At 42.2% G+C, this 21,501-nt stretch overlaps 1 protein-coding gene across 2 annotated transcripts in view; it reads right to left on the bottom strand.

Moving 5' to 3' along the window:
• tfr2 (transferrin receptor 2) overlaps positions 1–21,052 on the bottom strand; it is a 28,357-nt gene extending 7,305 nt beyond the window's left edge. For both annotated transcript variants that reach the window (XM_047385327.1, XM_047385328.1), the window contains exons 1-5: positions 20,921–21,052; positions 8,408–8,443; positions 8,138–8,336; positions 7,874–8,066; positions 7,643–7,783 (exon numbers count right to left, since the gene is read on the bottom strand). In XM_047385327.1, the coding sequence (XP_047241283.1) occupies positions 7,643–7,783; positions 7,874–8,066; positions 8,138–8,336; positions 8,408–8,437 (563 nt within the window). In that variant the 5' untranslated portion in view covers positions 8,438–8,443; positions 20,921–21,052. The remainder of the gene's footprint in view (positions 1–7,642; positions 7,784–7,873; positions 8,067–8,137; positions 8,337–8,407; positions 8,444–20,920) is intronic.
• Positions 21,053–21,501: the final 449 nt, after the last annotated feature.

Genomic DNA, 21,501 nt, shown 5'->3' with positions numbered 1-21,501 from the left:
TCCTGCCTCAAATGATCCACCATCATCCCGGTTCCCAAGAAACCCACCATCGTAGGATTAAATGACTACAGGCCTGTAGCCCTGACGTCTGTGGTCATGAAATCCTTTGAGCGGCTGGTGTTGAAGCACCTGAAAGACATCACAGGCCCCCTGCTGGACCCCCTGCAATTTGCTTACCAAGAAAACAGGTCAGCAGATGATGCTGTTAACTTAGGTCTACACTTCATCCTGCAACACCTCGACCGTCCAGGGACGTACGCCAGGATCCTGTTTGTAGACTTCATCTCGGCCTTCAACACCATCATACCAGACATCCTCCACCAGAAGCTCACCCAGCTCAACGTCCCAGCCTCCACCTGTCAGTGGATCAACAGCTTCCTGACGGACCGACAGCAGCAGGTGAGACTGGGGAGCATCTTCTTCCGATCCAGATCAATAAGTACAGTTGCCCCCCAGGGGTGTGTTCTATCCCCACTCTTCTTCTCTCTGTACACAAATGACTGCACCTCATCGGACTCGTCCGTGAAACTCCTTAAGTTTGCAGACGACACCACTGTCATTGGTCTGATCCAGGACGGTGATGAATCTGCATACAGACAGCAGGTGGATCGGCTGGTACACTGGTGCGGTCAGAACTACCTTGAACTGAACCCACTCAAGACTTTGGAAATGGTGGTGGACTTTCGGAGAACACCACCCCCCTCACCATCCTCAACAACACTGTATCGGCCGTGGACCACTTCAGGTTCTTAGGAACCACCATCTCTGAGCACCTGAGATGGTCTTCACACATAGACACTGTTCAAAAGAAGGCCCAGCAGAGACTGTACTTCCTGAGGCAACTCAGGAAGTTCAACCTTCCACAGGAGCTGCTGGTCATCTTCTACACTGCCATCATTCAGTCTGTCCTGTCTTCATCCATCTCAGTGTGGTTTGGCTCATCCACAAAACAGGACAGGTCCAGACTGCAACGAATAATCAGGACTGCAGAGAGAATAATCAGAGCTGACCTTCCCTCCATCCAGCCCTGCGATGGACTGGCGATCTGTCCAGGGTGTACCCCGCCTCTCGCCCATAGACTGCTGGAGATAGGCACCAGCTCCCCCGCGACCCACTATGGAATAAGCGGTAGAAAATGACTGACTGACTGAAGTACTTTTTATCTGACAACCAAGCCTCACTGGAACACATATTCTAATTCAGTGCATACTGCTGTCTCAAAACTATTTAACCTCATGAACAGGAGTCTTCCTTGGACCTTCAAACAGGACAAGATCTATCTATCTATCTATCTATCTATCTATCTATCTATCTATCTATCTATCTATCTATCTATCTATCTATCTATCTATCTATCTATCTATCTATCTATCTATCTATCTATCTATCTATCTATCTATCTATCTATCTATCTATCTATCTATCTATCTATCTATCTATCTATCTATCTATCTATCTATCTATCTATCTATCTATCTATCTATCTATCTATCTATCTATCTATCTATCTATCTATCTATCTATCTATCTATCTATCTATCTATCTATCTATCTATCTATCTATCTATCTATCTATCTATCTATCTATCTATCTATCTATCTATCTATCTATCTATCCATCTATCCATCCATCCATCTCTCTCTCTTTCTCTCTCTCTCTCTCTCCTATACATTTCACTATTGTTTTAGTTAATAAATCAATGCAGGCAAATGTTTAGCAAGCTGCTCTGATTAAAAAGTGACACATGTCAGCTTAAAAAAAAGCCTATAGTTTGTATTTATTTGACGATTTTAATGGTTTAAAAATCATCAGCTATCTCTGAAATACAATGTTTGGTCAGTAGTTTGGGACTCTCATCCCCCTGCTTTGCAGTAGGAACAGAGAACATTTCTAGCGTGCAGACTGAGTAACTGCCCTCAATCCAATCAGAGAAATGTTTACGTTTTCTAGAAATGAGAAGATTAAATAGCAACAGCCACATAGTCTCATATATTTATTTTTTCACCACAAATCTAATGCCGAAACCTGTGAGTCTACAGTTTTGGAGATAAATTAGACCTGCCTGTGGGGCTATAAGAGGGAGACAGTGAGTAGTGGAGTATTGGTAGTAAAATGACATTTCCCTGTGTTATTTTTGGTGAAATCACCGAAAACACCTTTAAGTAAAACAAAATGATGAGAGGCCACCTGAAATAATGAGTACGATGCTATTACAAATGGTATTACAACATAAGAAATACTATATAATTTTGTATGTCATGTGCACTACAGAGCCAGGACCAGAGTGAAAACCAAAAATATCATTAAAATGTATAGTTTTATGTAAAAGTCGGCTGGAGCTCTGGGTAACGTCACTTCCTATTTTCGCTGTTACATTTGGTGAATTGTTTGGCGTGTGAAGGCTCTCTCGTTTGATCTGATTTCTCTCTACTGTGATATCTCTTACTTGTTATAATACATAATCACGTTAAAACACATACTTTCTGTTGCTGTATTTAACGTTTGGGGACTCTCCGTGTCTTACACGGTTTTTCTAGTAGTGGTAAGGGGTTGCTAGCTTAGCAATAGCTCCAACATGGCTACCCGTTCTGCTGTTTCTCTGAGTCTCCTCCTCTCTCCTGCTCTCTGTGTCAGATGTTCAGTTACTCCTCTGCCTCCTTTAGTGATAATGGTACGTGTAACAAATGTAGCATTTTTGTAGCTTTGGAGGCAAGGGTGTCGGAATGGAGCCCCGGCTCCGCGCTGTTGAAAAACCAGCAGATAGCCGAGGCCCCGTAGCCAGCGCGGAGCCACCGAGGGTAGCTCCCCGTAGCAGTCCTTCAGCAGAGCCCGCGCAGCCGGGGCCTCAGGCCAGCTGGGTGACGGCATGTAGAAAGCATAGTCCTAGATCCCAGCCCACAGATCACCACCAACCCATCTGCGTTTCTAACAGATTTTCTCTGCTCAGCGACACACCCGCTGAGAAGCCAACTCTGGTAATTGGCAGCTCCATAGTCAGAAACGTGGCACTAGAGACACCAGCGACCATAGTCAAATGTCTGCCAGTGGCCAGAACGGGCGACATCAAATCATACCTGAAACTGCTGGCTAAGGATAAGCGTAAATACAGTAAGATTGTTATTCACGGTGGCGGTAATGACACCCAGTTACGTCAATCGGAGGTTTGCCAAAACAATGTCGGACTCCGTAATTTTCTCTGGTCCCCTCCCCGATCTGACCAGTGACGACATGTTTAGGCGCATGCTGTCATTCAACCGCTGGCTGTCTAGGTGGTGTCTAGAAACAATGTGGATTACATTGATAACTGGCAAACATTTTGGGGAAAACCTGGTGTGAACCGGAGAGACGGCATCCATCCCACTTTGGATGGAGCAGCTCTTCTTTCTAGGAATCTGGCCGAATTTATTAGTTCTCCAAAACTCTGACAACCCAGGGTTCAGACCAGGAAGCAGGGTCGTAGTTTAATACTCCTCTCTGCAGCTTCTGTACTGCTACCCACCCATTACCCTATTAAGACAGTGTCTCGCCCACGGCCAAAATTGAATAGGTTAAAAAATAATCTAAAAGGGGGAAATAAGGAAAATCTCATGAAAATAAACACAACTCAGACCGAAAAGAAAAATAAAACAATTAAATGTGGCTTACTGAACATAAGATCTCTCTCTTCAAAGACATTGCTAGTTAGTGACCTGATTTGTGACAATCAGATTGATTTATTTTGCCTCACAAAAACCTGGCTGCAGCAAGAGGATTATGTTACTACAAATGAGTCAACTCCTACTAATTATTAAAATTTTCACATTCCTCGAAATACCATCTTTCAGTCCAATTTATTGATTGATTAGTCCCAGACCAATCAATAGCTACAACTCTTTTGAATATTTAATCCTTAGTTTTCCTCATCCAAATTGCAAAGCACTAAAACCCACCTTTCTCTTCATTCTCTGGACCTTGTGCTGACATATGGCATTGAGTGTAAAGACATAACAATATTTTCTCATAACCCTGTCCTGTCTGACCATTTCTTAATAACCTTTGAGTTTAATTTAACCGAGTACTCCACACCTGAAAGAAAATTTCATTATAGTAGATCATTATCAGGCGATGCTGTAACAACCTTTAAAGAATCTATTCCACTTTTAATTTCCTCATTATCACTGAAAAGCACAATGGAGGGCAATCATTCTGTTTCTGCCCCTTTGCAAATTGATTCTTTTGTTCATAGTGTTTCTTCATCATTGCGTGATGCATTAGACAATGCAGCCCCCTCGAAAAAGAAGGTAATCGTGCATAGGAGGCTAGCTCCTTGGTTTAATTCAGAGCTGCATTCTTTAAAGCACAATGTTAGAAAATTGGAGAGAAAATGGCGCTCTACACACCTAGAGGATTCCTACTTAATCTGGAAAAATAGCCTACTGTTGTATAAAAAGACACTTCACCAAGCCAGAACAGCTTATTTCTCATCATAATAGAAGAGAACAAGAATAATCCTAGGTTTCTCTTTAGTACAGTTGCTAAACTTACACAGAGTCATAGCTCTGTTGAGCCATCCATTTCCTTAGCTCTTAGCAGTCATGACTTTATGGGATTCTTCTTAAATAAAATTTATTCTATTAAAAAAAAAATCTTTGACATACTCCCGAAGATGATTACTTCATCCTCAGCAAGTGAGACAACATTGGAAATAACTGCAGAACCTGATTTGTGTTTGGACTCTTTTGATCCTGTGAAGCTTCCTGAGTTATCAGAAATATTAGCTTCATCTAAACCTTCAACTTGTATGTTAGACCCAATCCCAACCAAATTATTTAAGGAAGTGTTCCCTCTGATTACCAGCTCCATTTTAGATATGATTAATCTATCTTTAGTAAATGGATATGAACCACAGGTTTTTAAGTTAACTGTAATCAAACCTTTACTTAAGAAAGCTTTGCTTGATCGAGATGACTTGAAAAATTACAGACCTATATCCAATCTTCCATTCTTATCTAAAATTCTTGAGAAAATAGTTGCTAATCAAATGTGTGAGCATTTATACAGCAATGACCTGTTTGAAGAGTTTCAGTCAGGCTTCAGAGCTCATCATAGCACTGAAACAGCTCTGCTGAAAGTCACTAATAATATTCTTATGGCCTCAGATAATGGACTTGTGTCTGTACTAGTCCTGTTAGATCTCGGTGCTGCATTTGATACAGTCGACCATAATATTCTCTTAAAAAAGGCTGGAATATGCTGTAGGGATCAGGGGAACAGCGCTAGGCTGGTTTAAATCTTATCTGAATGACAGATTCCAGTTTGTTCATGTAAATAATAAATAAATCATCTTTAAACGCCAGGGTTAATTGTGGAGTACCACAGGGTTCAGTACTTGGGGCAATTCTCTTTACTATATGTATGCTTCCAATAGGTCAAATTATAAGGCAGCATAGGATAAATGTTCACTGTTACGCTGATGATACTCAGCTTTACTTATCCATAAATCCTGATGAGCCCAACCAGTTAGATGGACTACAAGCATGTCTTGAAGATATAAAAACTTGGATGACTGTAAATGTTTTGCTTCTAAATTCAGACAAGACAGAAGTTGTTGTCTTTGGACCGGAGACTTTAAAAAAGAAACTGCTTAGTCAATCACTTAACCTGGATGGCATTAAATTGACCTCCAGTAATAAAGTAAAAAACCTTGGTGTTACTTTTGACCAGGACATGTCATTTAAATCCCATATTAAACAGGTTTCTAGGATTTCCTTCTTTCACCTCCAGAACATTGCCAAAATTAGAAATATCCTGTCCAGGAGTGACGCTGAAAAACTAGTCCATGCATTTGTTACTTCAAGGCTGGACTATTGTAATTATTTACTATAGGGATGTCCACAAAATGCAGTTAAAAGCCTTCAGCTGATTCAAAATGCTGCAGCAAGAGTTCTGATGAAAATTAAAAAGAGATCATATTTCTCCTATTTTAGCATCCCTTCATGGGCTCCCTGTTAAATTTAGAATATAATTTAAAATTCTCCTCCTCACAAATAAAGCCCTTAATGATCTAGCTCCATCATACATCAGAGATCTGATTGTTCCATATGTTCCTAACAGAGCACTTTGTTCTCAGACTGCAGGTTTACTGGTGGTTCCTAGTCTCTAGAAGTAGAATGGGAGGCAGATCCTTTAGTTATCAGGCTCCTCTCCTGTGGAACCAGCTCCCGGTTATGGTCCGTGAGGCAGACACCCTGTCTACTTTTAAGGCTAGGCTTAAAACTTTCCTTTTTGATAAAGCTTATAGTTAGAGTGGCTTAGGTTATAAGGGAGGGAGCCTTCCTCCCTCCCTGTTGGTTGGAGTTAAGGGGGAGTCAGCTTTAGCCTAAACCGGCTCAGTTATGGTTGAGGTGCAAACACACCCTCCATTTCTGCTACCTGTATGACCCCTTCTCTTTTCCAATGGTTATAATAAGTCTGAAAGAGGGAGGTATCTCAATCCTTGTGGTTTTTAGTATAACAATGACCATCAGTGGGACCCTTTGTGGGGTGCCTTGAGACGACATTGTTGTAAATAAGCGCCGTTTCACTAAATAATATGAACTGAAACTATCTCTGTAGTTATGCTGCTACAGGCTTAGGCTGCTGGAGGACATAATGACCACTTTCACCCTCTTCGCTACATTCTCACACTACTCTCCAATTTTGCATTATTTGCTGTTATTTCAGCTTTTAACCTTGTTCTCTGTTTTCTCTTCCTAGAAAACACCTGGCCTGGCTCTATGTCTACCTGTGACAGCTTTCTGGAGAGGGGAATCGTCCGAGCTTCTGCTGACAACAACTTAATGCTCCCCCTCTACCGATGATCCACACAGCCCTGTCTTTTAGTATTTAACCCTTTCTCTCTCCTAGACATGGCGATTGACTGAGCTTAACTGTAACTAACTCTATGTGTTCTCTTTCAGACTCTAACCTTGAAAACTGGCTCAGAGTTCATCTGTTCTTTCTTTCTAGGTGAAACGACTAAAGGAGCTACATCCATTAACATTTACTTTTCCTTCCCATAGAAAGTACTCCTAGATCAGTGCTTCTTTGTTCTATTTGTGTCTCTGCTCTGTTCTCTCAAACCCCCAGTTGGTCGTGGCAGATGGCTGCTCACACTGAGCTTGGTCCTGCTGGAGGTTTCTTCCTGTTAAAAGGGAGTTTTTCCTCTCCGCTGTCGCTACATGCATGCTCACTATGACGGATTGCTGCAAAGTCAACGCCAGTGACTGTCCACTGTCTCTACATGCTCATCCGGGAGGAGTGAATGCTGCAAGTCACTGACTGGATGCAATCTGCTGGGTTTCCTTAGACAGAAAAACTTTTTATCCAATTTGAATAAATAACTAACTCTGACTGCACTGTTCAATGGTTAGGATTGATTGGAATGTATGTACCTGACTGTTGTGAAGTGCCTTGAGACAACATGTGTTGTGAATTGGCGCTATATAAATAAAACTGAATTGAATTGAATTGAATGTAAAACACTATAACATTTTTCTGCTGGCCTAATGGCCAGCTGTGGGGGGGCCCAGTAAGAATTATTTTCATGGGGCTCAAAATCCCTCGTGGTGCCCCTGGGTAGGCTACTGGACAGTACCACAGCTCCACCTGCTGTGAGCTCACCTGTCAGGGAATTGCAGCGTGGCATACAGAGACTCGGTCCAGGTGTGGTCCATTGGCAGCTTCCTGAAGCGTCCCAGGACCTCTGAGGCTAGAGCTGTTCCTTCTGAGGAACCTGGAGGATGATTCGCTCTGCTGATCCGACTGACAGTAAACACAGTCCACCAATCACAGAGCTCAAACCAAATATCATGCTGCAACGGTTTCAGTTGTATAACAGGTCTTTTATAGTACCTGACAGTGTTGTAAATATCTTCATACTGCAGCAGCCTCCTCATCATCTCCCGCAGCTCTCCCAGGTAAAGCCCCGACCCTCCATCTGAAGGTTTGTTAGCCCCGCCTCCTTCCTGCTCACTCTGCTCCCCCAGGCCCCCCACCTGGGAGCAGTGGTATCGTCCACTGAACACAACGAAGGCCAATAGGAAGGCTGACACCGATAAACATGTTAGTCACATGATCATGTGTTTATTTTATCGGCTGTTGAATCTGTGTTTTTACCTGCAGTGAATGTCACACTTCCACAAAAACCCAGCAACACACAGCCTCTCCTGTTACCACAGAGATATCTCAGCACCAACCCTCTGATGTCACAGAAAGGCTCTGCCTCCTCCTCATTCTCCAATGTCGCAAAGCTTAGTTCCTCCCTTTGGGCTCCAGCTTCTTCTTCATCAGATGAGTGGTGGGACACTGAGGAAGACTTCGGAGAGAGAATGGTGTAACCAGAGTTACAGAACAGAGGGTGTGGTGTTTGGCTGTGCAGGGACTTACCTGTGTCAGGTGAGCTGTCAGGGTACCCATGATGCTCTGAAGAGAGGAGAGTCAGTTAGAACATTGAACTCAAAATTATCCTGACCTGGAACTGTTAATTAGTTCATTCTCCTCACACTGGATTTGGTCAAAAGTGTTGCGCCCCATCCATGTGTAAAACATGGATTAAATGTGGACTGAACTAGCAACAAAGATGCTGGTAGGAACCTCACTGCATGTTTAAATTACACTACCCTACTTCTAGCTCAGCCTAGGAAGGAGTTGCAGCTGGATTCCCTGTGACGTCATTCGGTCTATGAAACAAAAACACCTGGTTGGCAACATGGCTTTCTCTTCCACAAAACTCTCAACCGAGGGGCGATCAGGATGAGGCAACTTGTGTAAAGGTCCTCCTTATGGGCAAGAAGGATTGGCACTTCAAACTTGGATCAAGAGTGACTCCAAAATATCGTTCAAATACCCGCCTATTGAAAGCAACCATAAAGTTAAGTATGATCTGATGCTCAAATAATCCAGCATTCCTATGAAAAGGGTAATTAATACAAGTGTGGCTTGAACTTTTTCTCTGACGTCTACAGAAAAGCAAACTATTCCAGAGAGTTTCCAGCAGAGACTCTATCTCTAACAAAGTCGAGTGAAGCGGTTATCTCCACTACAGATAAAAGTATTGGAACCGCAATTCTGCACTCTGATGAAGCCCGACCCCCGTTGCTACTGAGAGTAGCGGCCGGGTTCTTTTGTCCAGCCTCCACTTTGCTTCCCAAGCTATCGCCCTTTGGACCCCTTAATTCAGAATGGTTCACGAGGTGGTGTTTGGGAAAAAAATTGTTTGGGTGCAACATTCTAAACACTGTTTATTTCATTATGTTTTGTTTTGTTTGAGTTGAAAAGTAAGCTACCTATGTGCTAACAGGCTGTCTGTTCAGCTAATGTGAACAGATCCTTTAACATTGTGGCTAGTTATTTGTTGTGTTGTGTTTTAAAGTTAAGATAAACTTAACTTAAAGGATGGTTTTATACTCAGATCGGCCATAACAAGCCACCAAGGCTCATATGCATTTTAATCCTTGTAGTAATGGTATTTTAAGGAACATGTTGGACTTTAGAGAAGTGGTGGACAATCTATAGGCTTTCCTGTGTTAGCTACAACTGCTAACGGCTAATGCTAGCATCAGGCAAGTCAAATATTTACATTCAACTGGTCACCATCTTGTGAGAGTCCATAGATGTTCCTAGTTGCATTTTAGTAGTCCATTACCCCATGTGATGGCTAGTTAATACATTAAGATGTCAGGCCACGGAGCTATGGAGAGGTCTGTTGTGTTGACTGCAGTTCTAATTCTCTCCACAGGGTGTGACAGGCAGAGCAGCTGCACAGTTGATCCGCATCAGCAGCAATCAAGGAAGCCATGGACATCCAAAGGCCCCCAGAGCACAAATTCCAGGGAGCACCATCGCCGGGACTACCTCAATCACCCCAGAGAAGTGCAGGGGACAGTCCCATGGGAACCACCCAGCAGCCACAGTGCAGAAGCGACAAGCCCACATGCCCCGCCAGCAGCCACCTACACCCGAGCAGATCCAGCCATGGACCCAGAGACCTGAGCCCCCGGGACATAACATTCCCCAAGCAGAGGCCAACAGAGCCTGGGGGTCCAGGCCCCGGCAAGCAGCCACTGGGAAGGAGCTGGTACACACCAAAGCACCAAGCCCCCGACACCGAGAACCACAAGTACACAAGCAGGGCAGAGACACCAACCTCCGGCAGGTAGTGTGGCGGGGAGGAAATAGCCCCCACATTTGATAGGGGTCCTAAATTGATCCAGGAGAGGGAGCAGTCCAAGACCCAAACTTACACAAAAACACTCACACCCACGCACTCAACGTAAAGACAAACAACAATGAACGTTGTACACTCACTCACACTCATACAAACTCTATACTCCTAGGTCCCAGGTTCCAAGTGCCGATACCCCTTAGGGACAACCAGCCCCCGGACCCAGGAAATGGTCCCCTTCCCTCCGGGGGTGGAGACAGGCATACCGCCCCTGCACCAGCCCAGACTAGTGCATCGACTAAACCCGAGCGATCCCGGCCCGGACCCCCACTCCAGTCCCCAATGACCCCTATCCTCATCTGGAGAGGGGGCCATGTACAAAAGAGGGGTCTATATGTTCCAAACTACCCTGGCAACCAGAGCCTCCACATTATGAAACAGTCCCAGTATAAGGTTATGTCAAGAAATGTTTTGTGTGTGACAGAAAGAGAAAGGAGTGACAGAGAGGTGTAAATGAGAGGTAGATGAGAGGAGGGTGAAAGAAGTAGATACCCTAAAGTCCAGCCTTGGCCCCACCCACATCAAACAATGTAAACATCATGCTCAGCTGTGCTTTACATTAAATGACATTTGCCAGTTATCTAACCTCTTATCTCACAAGTGTTACATGTTTTAGATTAACCTGCTGTTTCTCCTAAAAAAGTCACAGAGTGATCTCCCGGTCCCTGAACAACTGACCGTTGACATAAAGTTCATCTACAGCCACTATAGCTCTGATGCCTTCGGTGATATATTGCTTCCTGATTGGGAATAAAACTCGCCTCCGATCGAGGATCTCCTTTGGGAACTGGTCATTAACGCTGAAGTTCGTTCCTCGCAGCTCTCTGCTCTGACTTCTGACCTGCTCTTTTTGCTTGTAGCGCGCAAACCTTGCTATAATTGACCGAGGTCTGTTGTGATTGGGCTTCTGACCTCCAAGCCGGTGAACATAATGGCAAGTGATGTTTTTTGCCTCGTCACTTGGGAATTTCAGCTGACGTTGGAGAAATTCACAGACCATGTATTCGGCGTCCTCATCTGCCCGTTCTGGGATGCTGGAAAGGTTGTCCCACATGCCCCAAGCAATTATATCCAGGATAGTCGCCTTAATTTTTTTATTTCCTTAGGACAGCTGTGTCATTCTATCCGTAAGTGTTTTCATTCTATCCCTAAGCGCTTGGTTCTCAGCTGTGAGCAAAGCATGTTGTTCCTGGCTAAACCTTAGAGACTCCCTCAGAGCTTGAAATTCCCTGTGGAGAACTTCCACCAGGGCGAGATGAGCATCCAGGCTGGTTAGCTTTTTGTTGATAGAGTCCAGGACATCAGTGTATCTTTACCCTGGACAGATAGTGGAGGTTCTGGCCAAGCACTCTGAACGGGTGCGTTTTGATGTTGGTGTGGACATGGATGGAGATTTTTGTGGCTTGCCCATTACAATGTTATTAAAACATTTGTCCACGTAGCTCTCCAAGCTGTCCAATGTTTCCTCGTACAGTTTGTTTTATTGGGAAAATATGAAACAGTGGTTAGTATTTTACATGCTTCTATGTTCGGCTTGAATTTATTGGCTTGCTTTACCTGAGTTCTGCCGTGTTTTTTTTTTTTTACCAGTATACCGCCATATTACTTATGCACAACTCTCGCAAGATCTCAGCTGCTCATCAGGCTCCTTAAAATACTATTTTACTCTTCTGATTTTGCATTGTCATTGGTTGTTTGGAGGTATACCAATTATTGTTCTTGGTTAGTTCCACAACTAATCTCACCTCATTTCCAGGTTTCTCAGTATAAACCTTGGTTCTCAAACATAGGTGATACTGAATGGTAATTTTGCATGATTTTTTGGGTCATGGAGTTGGACCATTTTTATTGATTCCCTTGTTCCTTAATTTATTTATAGTTCATTAGCTTTCTTTATTCTTTTACTTTGCTTTGTAGTTTTAGTTAAATTGTTTAGCCTAGTAAAGAGTGTGTTAGTTGAAAAATGTTTCATTTGGATTTGAATTATTTTTGTTAATAAATTCTTATGTTTTAAGAAATTTTGTGGATTGTTTCTATGTGTGTGCAGAGCTTTGCTGTTCAGTAATGCCTGAGCTTGACTCGCCCTTTCATCTTTTGTCCTAATACCACCGCCCTTGACTGGCCTGAATGGTTATTTAATGAAATATTAAATAATATAAGCATCCTGACTGCATTTCAACAAAGGTCAGACAGAATCTCAATGGTCTTGGTAAGGTCCTTCATATTTTATGTGACAAACTCTGTCTGTCACAGTCCGCCTCTGTTAGGTTTTGGTTCTTCGGCATTTTGCTTGGTTATGTTCTGAAGGTTTTGCCATATTCTGTTTAATTGTTTCTGCTTAGATTTAGCCATATCTGTTCTTGTGTTCACTGTTAGATGATTTCCTTTAGGTCATTACTTTGTGTTTCTCTTGTAAATGTCATTTCTCTACCCCTGGCTCAGTATATATACAGGTCCTTCTCAAAATATTAGCATATTGTGATAAAGTTAATTATTTTCCATAATGTCATGATGAAAATTTAACATTCATATATTTTAGATTCATTGCACACTAACTGAAATATTTCAGGTCTTTTATTGTCTTAATACGGATGATTTTGGCATACAGCTCATGAAAACCCAAAATTCCTATCTCACAAAATTAGCATATCATTAAAAGGGTCTCTAAATGAGCTATGAACCTAATCATCTGAATCAACGAGTTAACTCTAAACACCTGCAAAAGATTCCTGAGGCCTTTAAAACTCCCAGCCTGGTTCATCACTCAAAACCCCAATCATGGGTAAGACTGCCGACCTGACTGCTGTCCAGAAGGCCACTATTGACACCCTCAAGCAAGAGGGTAAGACACAGAAAGAAATTTCTGAACAAATAGGCTGTTCCCAGATTGCTGTATCAAGGCACCTCAGTGGGAAGTCTGTGGGAAGGAAAAAGTGTGGCAGAAAACGCTGCACAACGAGAAGAGGTGACCGGACCCTGAGGAAGATTGTGGAGAAGGGCCGATTCCAGACCTTGGGGGACCTGCGGAAGCAGTGGACTGAGTCTGGAGTAGAAACATCCACATGCGTGTGCAGGAAATGGGCTACAGGTGCCGCATTCCCCGGGTCAAGCCACTTTTGAACCAGAAACAGCGGCAGAAGCGCCTGACCTGGGCTACAGAGAAGCAGCACTGGACTGTTGCTCAGTGGTCCAAAGTACTTTTTTCGGATGAAAGCAAATTCTGCATGTCATTCGGAAATCAAGGTGCCAGAGTCTGGAGGAAGACCGGGGAGAAGGAAATGCCAAAATGCCAGAAGTCCAGTGTCAAGTACCCACAGTCAGTGATGGTCTGGGGTGCCATGTCAGCTGCTGGTGTTGGTCCACTGTGTTTTATCAAGGGCAGGGTCAATGCAGCTAGCTATCAGGAGATTTTGGAGCACTTCATGCTTCCATCTGCTGAAAAGCTTTATGGAGATGAAGATTTCATTTTTCAGCACGACCTGGCACCTGCTCACAGTGCCAAAACCACTGGTAAATGGTTTACTGACCATGGTATCACTGTGCTCAATTGGCCTGCCAACTCTCCTGACCTGAACCCCATAGAGAATCTGTGGGATATTGTGAAGAGAACGTTGAGAGACTCAAGACCCAACACTCTGGATGAGCTAAAGGCCGCTATTGAAGCATCCTGGGCCTCCATAAGACCTCAGCAGTGCCACAGGCTGATTGCCTCCATGCCACGCCGCATTGAAGCAGTCATTTCTGCCAAAGGATTCCCGACCAAGTATTGAGTGCATAACTGTACATGATCATTTGAAGGTTGACGTTTTTTGTATTAAAAACACTTTTCTTTTATTGGTCGGATGAAATATGCTAATTTTGTGAGATAGGAATTTTGGGTTTTCATGAGCTGTATGCCAAAATCATCCGTATTAAGACAATAAAAGACCTGAAATATTTCAGTTAGTGTGCAATGAATCTAAAATATATGAATGTTAAATTTTCATCATGACATTATGGAAAATAATGAACTTTATCACAATATGCTAATATTTTGAGAAGGACCTTTACTTACTGGTTCTCTTTGTTCATCACTGGTTCCTTCTGTTAATCTGCCATTTGGTCTGCTTCTCTGTTTCACGTTCAGTTTCTCCATGACTTCAGTTGTTCTGGCCAGTTCTGCCTGAATTCTGTGTGTTGTGTTTATTTGAGTTGTTTCTTTTGCCATTAAGCATTCTCCCTTTTAGTTGCTCTGCATTTGAGTCATTTTCCCCAAACATGACACTGCCAGGTCATGGAGGGTTTAAACTTCCATGATGATGCTGTGTTGGTCTTAGTGTGGTTGGGTCCAGAGGTGGAGGCTTAAGAATGCTGTGAGTCAGATCTGCACAGGTGCTATAAGGAACTTTACATTGTTGGGCCTCATCTTCATCACCTTCAAACCATTCTGGCTCTTTATCATTCATGGAGACATGACTGCAGCACTCAGTCCACTCTCTCTTGTCATCTTTCACTTATCCAGGACCAGGTAGGTGGGCAGCAGTCTAAGCAGAGATGCTCAAACTTCCCTCTTCCCAGCCAATCCTCTAGTTCCTCTGGGGTAAGCCCGGGGCATTCCAAAGCCAGCAGAGAGACAAAGTCCCTCCAACATGTCCTGGGCCATCCCCTGGGCCTCCTCCCAGTGGGACGTGCCTGGAACACCTCCCAGGGAAGGTGTCCAGGACGCATCAGAAACAGATGCCCGAGCCACCTCGGGCACTCCTCTTGATGTGGAGGAGCAGTGACTCTGCTTGAGCTCATCCCTGGTGGCCTAGCTCATCTCCCTATTTCTAATAGAGTGCCTGGCCACCCTGTGGAGGAAACTCATTTTAGCTGCTTGTTTTTGGGATGTCATTCTTTCAGTCATGACCCAAAGTATACGATCTGTCTTCATGTTTTTTGTGGACCTGAAGAATGCCTACTCTAGGTTTAAACTTCCACGATGAACCTCCCCGATCTGAACCTGAGTGGTGTTTTGTTATTGGACTTCTGTGGGGTCATCAGTGCACTTGGCACCGGGACACCAGTATGTCGATGATTGACTTGGTAGTCATGTCTTCGGACTTCGGCCGCATGTCTTAGACACTTGGTTGTAGAGAGGGCTGAGCTTTCCACCGATCACCACCTGGTGTTGATTTGGACCTGCTGGAAGAGGAGGAAAGCTGCCAGATTTGGCAGGCTCAAACATATAGTGAGGGTCTGCTGGGAACGTCTGACAGAGCCCTCGGCCAGGGATGTATTCAACTCTCACCTCCGGCTGAGCTTTTATCAGATTCCCGGGGAGGTTGGAGACATAGAGTGGAGGTAATTGATGCCGTCAAGCTGAAGAAGGAGTCCTATTGCTTCTACTTTTCTTGTGGGACACTCTGTCTTTGTGTCAGTAAATGGTTGTCCATCCTCAGGTGTCCTCTATTTGGAGACTAAGTAAATAGCATTTGGCCTGCTGGAATAGCTCAAGGTTTAGTACAGAAAAAGCTACCATCCCCATCCTCTCAAACAATTCTTCATATTGTATTCATAACATCAAATATTTTGATGACGTGACAGTTTGTATTGTAGGGATTTACAGTGTATCACAAAAGTGAGTACACCCATCTCATTCCTGCAGATATTTTTAGGGAAGAATAAATTTACACAGTTATATAAGCTGCATACAGACTACTTTTCATTGTGCCAGGGTGTCATTTAGTCAGTGTTGTCCCGTGAAAACATATACTTAAATATCTGCAGGAAAGTGAGGGGTGTACTCGCTTTTGTGATACACCGTAGATCCAGTTTCAAGACAAAGACACAAAAAACAAATTAACAATTTTGTTGGACGTGACCTGTATCTCATGAAGATTTTCAACAGAACCTAAAAATTTGCCGACAATTGAGGCTGTTGAAATCAGAAACTATCTGGTCCTTCAAACATTCTACTACATCAAATAGAAGATGACAGCCTATAAAAGCTGGAGGCATCTAACTTTTTTGACAGCAGGTGGGTCCAGAATCTTGGTGCCAAATGCCTGCACGATAATTATCTTTTGGTCTTTTCCAAGGTGAGTGTTAGTTCATATATTGTTTTAGAAGTTAAGATGCTAGCAGCTAGCTGTAGTTGCTGGAATGTCAACAAACAGGCAACATTCTATAGCATCGACATTAGCCTGACAGTTGTTTATGTTTAAAGGTAAACCACTCTCGAAACACCTCTGAAGACCAGGATTATTGCAAAGGAGGTTGGAGAAATCATTGCAGCTCATTGCAATTGCATGGCAGGGTTCATAATTTATGTAGGCTATGATGTTTAAACCAGAGAGCTTTAAGGGATAAGCATGTCAATTAATGTGAAGTGCTATTGCATATTAGTGTAAGTAGGCTATATAGTATATCATCAAAATGTGCTGATATAGATTGCATGCTGCTCCTGGTCGCTTGAGTGGCAGTTCTAGAAAAAATTTACCAGGCGGGGAGGCATATTTTTTCATGGGGGCACAGAACAAAAGAATGAAACAAAAAAATCTGGGCAATATTTAATCGTTTTATATATTAAGTGATGTCCAGATTACAGACCCCCGATCAAGCCGATGAAAACTGTGATCCTATTTCAATATGGCTGAAGCTGAGAAACACCTATATCTTTGATTCATTGTTAAATAAAACTGTAAAGGTAAAACATGAAACTGGTCCAAGAGACCAATCAGTAACGGTTTCTGTGCCAGCCCATATCATCATAAAAGACTGATTTACTATTAGGTCTTCAGTACAGGGGTCATACCAGTCTAGAACCAACCATGGGTAGATTGCATTTGAGGTTTAAAGAATGTCAGTGTATTCTATTAACAGACTATCAGAATCATATTCTCATGTAGAGGCAAGTCCTCCTTTCCATTGAAGCTGGGCTAAAGATGCAAGATACGGCTTCTTGCACAACTGAGCAGTGCAAGTGGCTGACACCATCACATGTAAAGAAGGTAGGGTGACATGTTCACAGCGAACCAAATCTGAAACAGAGAATGTTGTTTATTGGACACTGTAACAAAAACCTAAATTAAGTTCTTATTAAATGAATGTTTATATTGCCCCCGTTTGCTTGTGTAATTGCTCTGTTGGATTCATCAGTGCACAATATGCAGTAGACATAGACAAGTAGATAATATCTTCTTTAGATGGATTTTCTTCTTATTCCATCATACCTCATGTCTCCTCTAGGAATATTAAAGTATTTCTATTATATTTTTATTATGTCTAAATCTGCGTATGTTGTGGCATTGTGTTATGTCACAATTTCCCTGTCGGAAAGAGGAGCTAAGACAGCAAAGACCCAGAACAACACAGTTTGGCATCTCAATTCTGTGATGATAAAAACAAAAGCTTGACTAATCCATTGAGGCAAAATAACTTCCTTGGCAAAGTGTGAAGATAGTCAGAAACGTATGCTTGGTTTTTTGAGACATTTAGAAAAAAAAAAAAAAACTATCCAAGGAGTACAGGCTAGGAAGCCTTATCACAAAGAATTTGTCTCTGAATGTAGCCTGCTTCCTGAATACCAAACAGCAGAGACTCTGCTTGGAGCTTGAAGAGCTTTGCCAGGATTTTCAGCTAAAAGAGATCAACCTGTCCCAGGTCCAGGCTGTAGAAAGGGCAACTAGAAGCAAACGTGCAAGCAGGATTTTGAAAGCATCTAAGCTGAAACAAATTGTTAAGACTGTTCCCCAGCAGCCATCAAAGAGCTTGATCAAGACAATTTGCTACCCAGAAGCATATAGGTTCACCTCAGCCGCTACAAGGTATTTAGGGTTTGAATTGGGGTAAGGCAGAGGTATGAATTGGTGTATGGGGATGTTCACCTTACGAACTGTAACTAAAAAAGTGTTCTATGAAGTGGGAGGAGAGTCGACACTACAAAAATAAAGTTGTGGTCCATTCTCAGCCTTTTAGTGAAGTCCTTCTTCAGTTGGAACACATTTTTACAGCTTTCATTGTTTATTAATGGTATGAACAGCCGTCAGGGATCAACATAAGTTATAGGGTTATAAGGCTAGGCTTATGCAGGGATTGGACTAATTACAGTGGATAGGGTCACTGCATTTAAATTACAGGAGTGGCTCTACAAAAACACTAAGTAATAATTTACTGTTTATGTTTTGCATTGTACTGTTTATAGAAGCACACATGAAGCCCATTCAAGAAGAGTGTATGAGAAGCTGAAGGTCGGTAGCATATTGGCTCCTCATGTATGGACACTAGTTTCTGGCTGAACCCCAAGTGGCCATACATGTGTTCCTCCCCCTGATGGGGTTGTCACTTGTGACTGTCATGTTTCAGGCATCTGTGAAATGAAGGTAATATTACAGTCTCTTTACAGCCTCTGTACTACGATTTTTGTAACTCATTACTCAGACTTGACTTGTATTTATTCTTCAGATGAAGATATGGCCTGACCTTATTCCATAAGAATATGTAAACTGAGCAAAAAAATAATAATCACAAAATGTATTAATTAATCTGTAGTTCATATCGTTCTCACTGTGGTTTTAGTCTCCACCCTCACCACCCAGATGAGGCCGATCTGCACTCTGCCGATTAGAAGGGCTTCTGCCTCATCAATGATGGGGATAATGTCACACTGGACCAGAGTCATGACTACTGCTATTAAGCTCAGGCACAACTTCTTATTGTAGATGCTGAATACTGGACTTTGTAGTGTGGAACCACAATGACAGTTTTGTTGAAAGGATTTTGCTGGATCTTGAATTTTGGGATGATATGTTTGCTATAGTTGAGTGCTTTGTTAGGAACAGTATTCTTCCAGAAATACGTGGACAGCAAGTTATAAAAGTACATAAGTATTATTTTAGGATATAAACGTAGGATTGGGCACTTTTGAAGGAGGGTTTGAGTGATATAGAAGTAATAGATGATGACATGTTGGTATTGTTATGACCTAAATGTGTTTTTTGTTGTTCTTCCTTTAACTTCATCCTCTGATCTTGTGGAAGAGATGCCTCTGATTTGGGCTTGAATTGTTGGTTACCGAGATTGACCGATGCAGCCAATTCTACCGACTCAAAGTTATCCAAAGAGCTAGGGCAGCCAAAAAAGTTCAGATGAAGTTCATATTAGACTAAGGGAAGCTTAACAATCATTATTAAGTAAATGACCTTTTAAGGACAATCTAATAGTAAAAAGAGCCACAAAAACCAAGTTGTATAGCTAACCTACTACTGATTAAGTGGTTGCTGCAGACACGGGCATTAGCAGACTCTGCTCATCATGACCACAGACAGATTTAAAATCCACTTTGTACACTGTTGTTCTGTGAGCTTTTTACATTTTTCACCTTTATGAACAACAACTTTTGTCACTTGATAATAACCCTTTTCCTGTTCTTTGTTAAAATGATTGGAGCCAGGCGCAGACTTACCACATCGGCAAAAGGCAGGCAACCACCAGTAAGCAGCCCCGCTAGTTGCCTGACCCCCTAAGAATACCCATGAATTATTAAAGCATCTATGTGATAAAATAATTATAATTTACAATCAAAACAATAACAAAAAATGTGATAAAACGAATGGCTTCTGCTCTCCCCTTTTCTCATACTAAAATGGGCTATTCCAGTTCCACTCATCCCCTTTCCGCTCTCTTCAGATTCAGGTTTTGTGTAAAATAACAAAATGTGAAGGGAGAAATTGCAAGTTTTACAGCTAAAACAACTTTGTATTGTTGTTCTTGTACAGCTTATGCAAGTGTCTCTCTTGCCTGGATGTCTGTCTATCTATCTATCTATCTATCTATCTATCTATCTATCTATCTATCTATCTATCTATCTATCTATCTATCTATCTATCTATCTATCTATCTATCTATCTATCTATCTATCTATCTATCTATCTATCTATCTATCTATCTATCTATCTATCTATCTATCTATCTATCTATCTATCTATCTATCTATCTATCTATCTATCTATCTATCTATCTATCTATCTATCTATCTATCTATCTATCTATCTATCTATCTATCTATCTATCTATCTATCTATCTATCTATCTATCTATCTATCTATCTATCTATCTATCTATCTATCTATCTATCTATCTATCTATCTATCTATCTATCTATCTATCTATCTATCTATCTATCTATCTATCTATCTATCTCAACCCTCTGTAAAAATGCCCACAGAAACTTAATCTAAGCAACCATTGAGACAAACTGACCAACAGATCCAAACTTTAATGTCATTAACAGCTAGAACCTGAAGCAAATATATCTAGAACAGTGTCCATGTTCTATGTTGAAATAAATAATTTTAATATTAGTATTTGTCAATAATCTGGGGGTTTCTCTGACAGCTGCAGCCGGTTAAAGTAACCCAGTATTTTTTTCATTTTCTTTTATAACTCCGAACCAACATCATCAGCTGTCTTTACAGTCACCCCAGTCCAGTTCATGCCCAGTTTTACAAAAACACAGTAAATCCAATTGATATAGTACAGTGTAATCATAGATTAGATCCAGGGAGTTCAATGTGATGCTAAATGTAACAGAACCAAGTGTAACTTAGTTGTTCATAAGGTATCAGGGTACAGAACCTCTGCAGACTGCATCATTAAATCAACAGCAGTCCCCCACCCCCTGCTGCAGACTCTCTGGACCCACAGGAACATCTTACCTTCACATTGGAACCAGGCTGCTCTCAGATCAGAACCACAACTGCATCATGGATCCTCTGAGCGGGTCATGATAAAGCTTGGAGGTCAGCCTTCCTCAGGCTGCTGTGATTGGCTGCCCAGAGGGGTCAAAGATCAGCAGTGTTTATTCTGGTTAACTTTATTAACAGATAAGTAAACACACACTGCTGAGAGGCTCCCTGCAGAGGTTCTGTTAATTATCTGAACAGAAACTGTTCTGACTGGACTAAAGACTAAGGAAACAACTTTAGAACTGTTTTTCCAGAAGCAGCAACAGAGGAATATTCCTGCCAGCATCAATAAAAAACCCCACCATCAATAAATCTTTTCCATGCCGGTAGAGGTTCTCTTAATGCTCATCATTCTTTATTTCTCAGAGATGGATCAACTGGTTCTGTTGATAGGTTCTGCTGCCGTTTGTTTATTCAGAGGAGACGCTGCCCAGAGAAGCTGCAGCGTTTAACTTCTCTCTGCGACAGTGCTGCAGGTCAGGAACTGAAAGAACAGAGATGTGTTTGATTTATAGGATTGAAGATGCTGTCAGTGTCTTGATCCGTTACTT

This window comes from Girardinichthys multiradiatus, chromosome 14 (assembly GCF_021462225.1).
Source record: "Girardinichthys multiradiatus isolate DD_20200921_A chromosome 14, DD_fGirMul_XY1, whole genome shotgun sequence".
Taxonomy (NCBI): domain Eukaryota; kingdom Metazoa; phylum Chordata; class Actinopteri; order Cyprinodontiformes; family Goodeidae; genus Girardinichthys; species Girardinichthys multiradiatus.
This window is presented reverse-complemented; position numbering and strand designations above follow the sequence as displayed.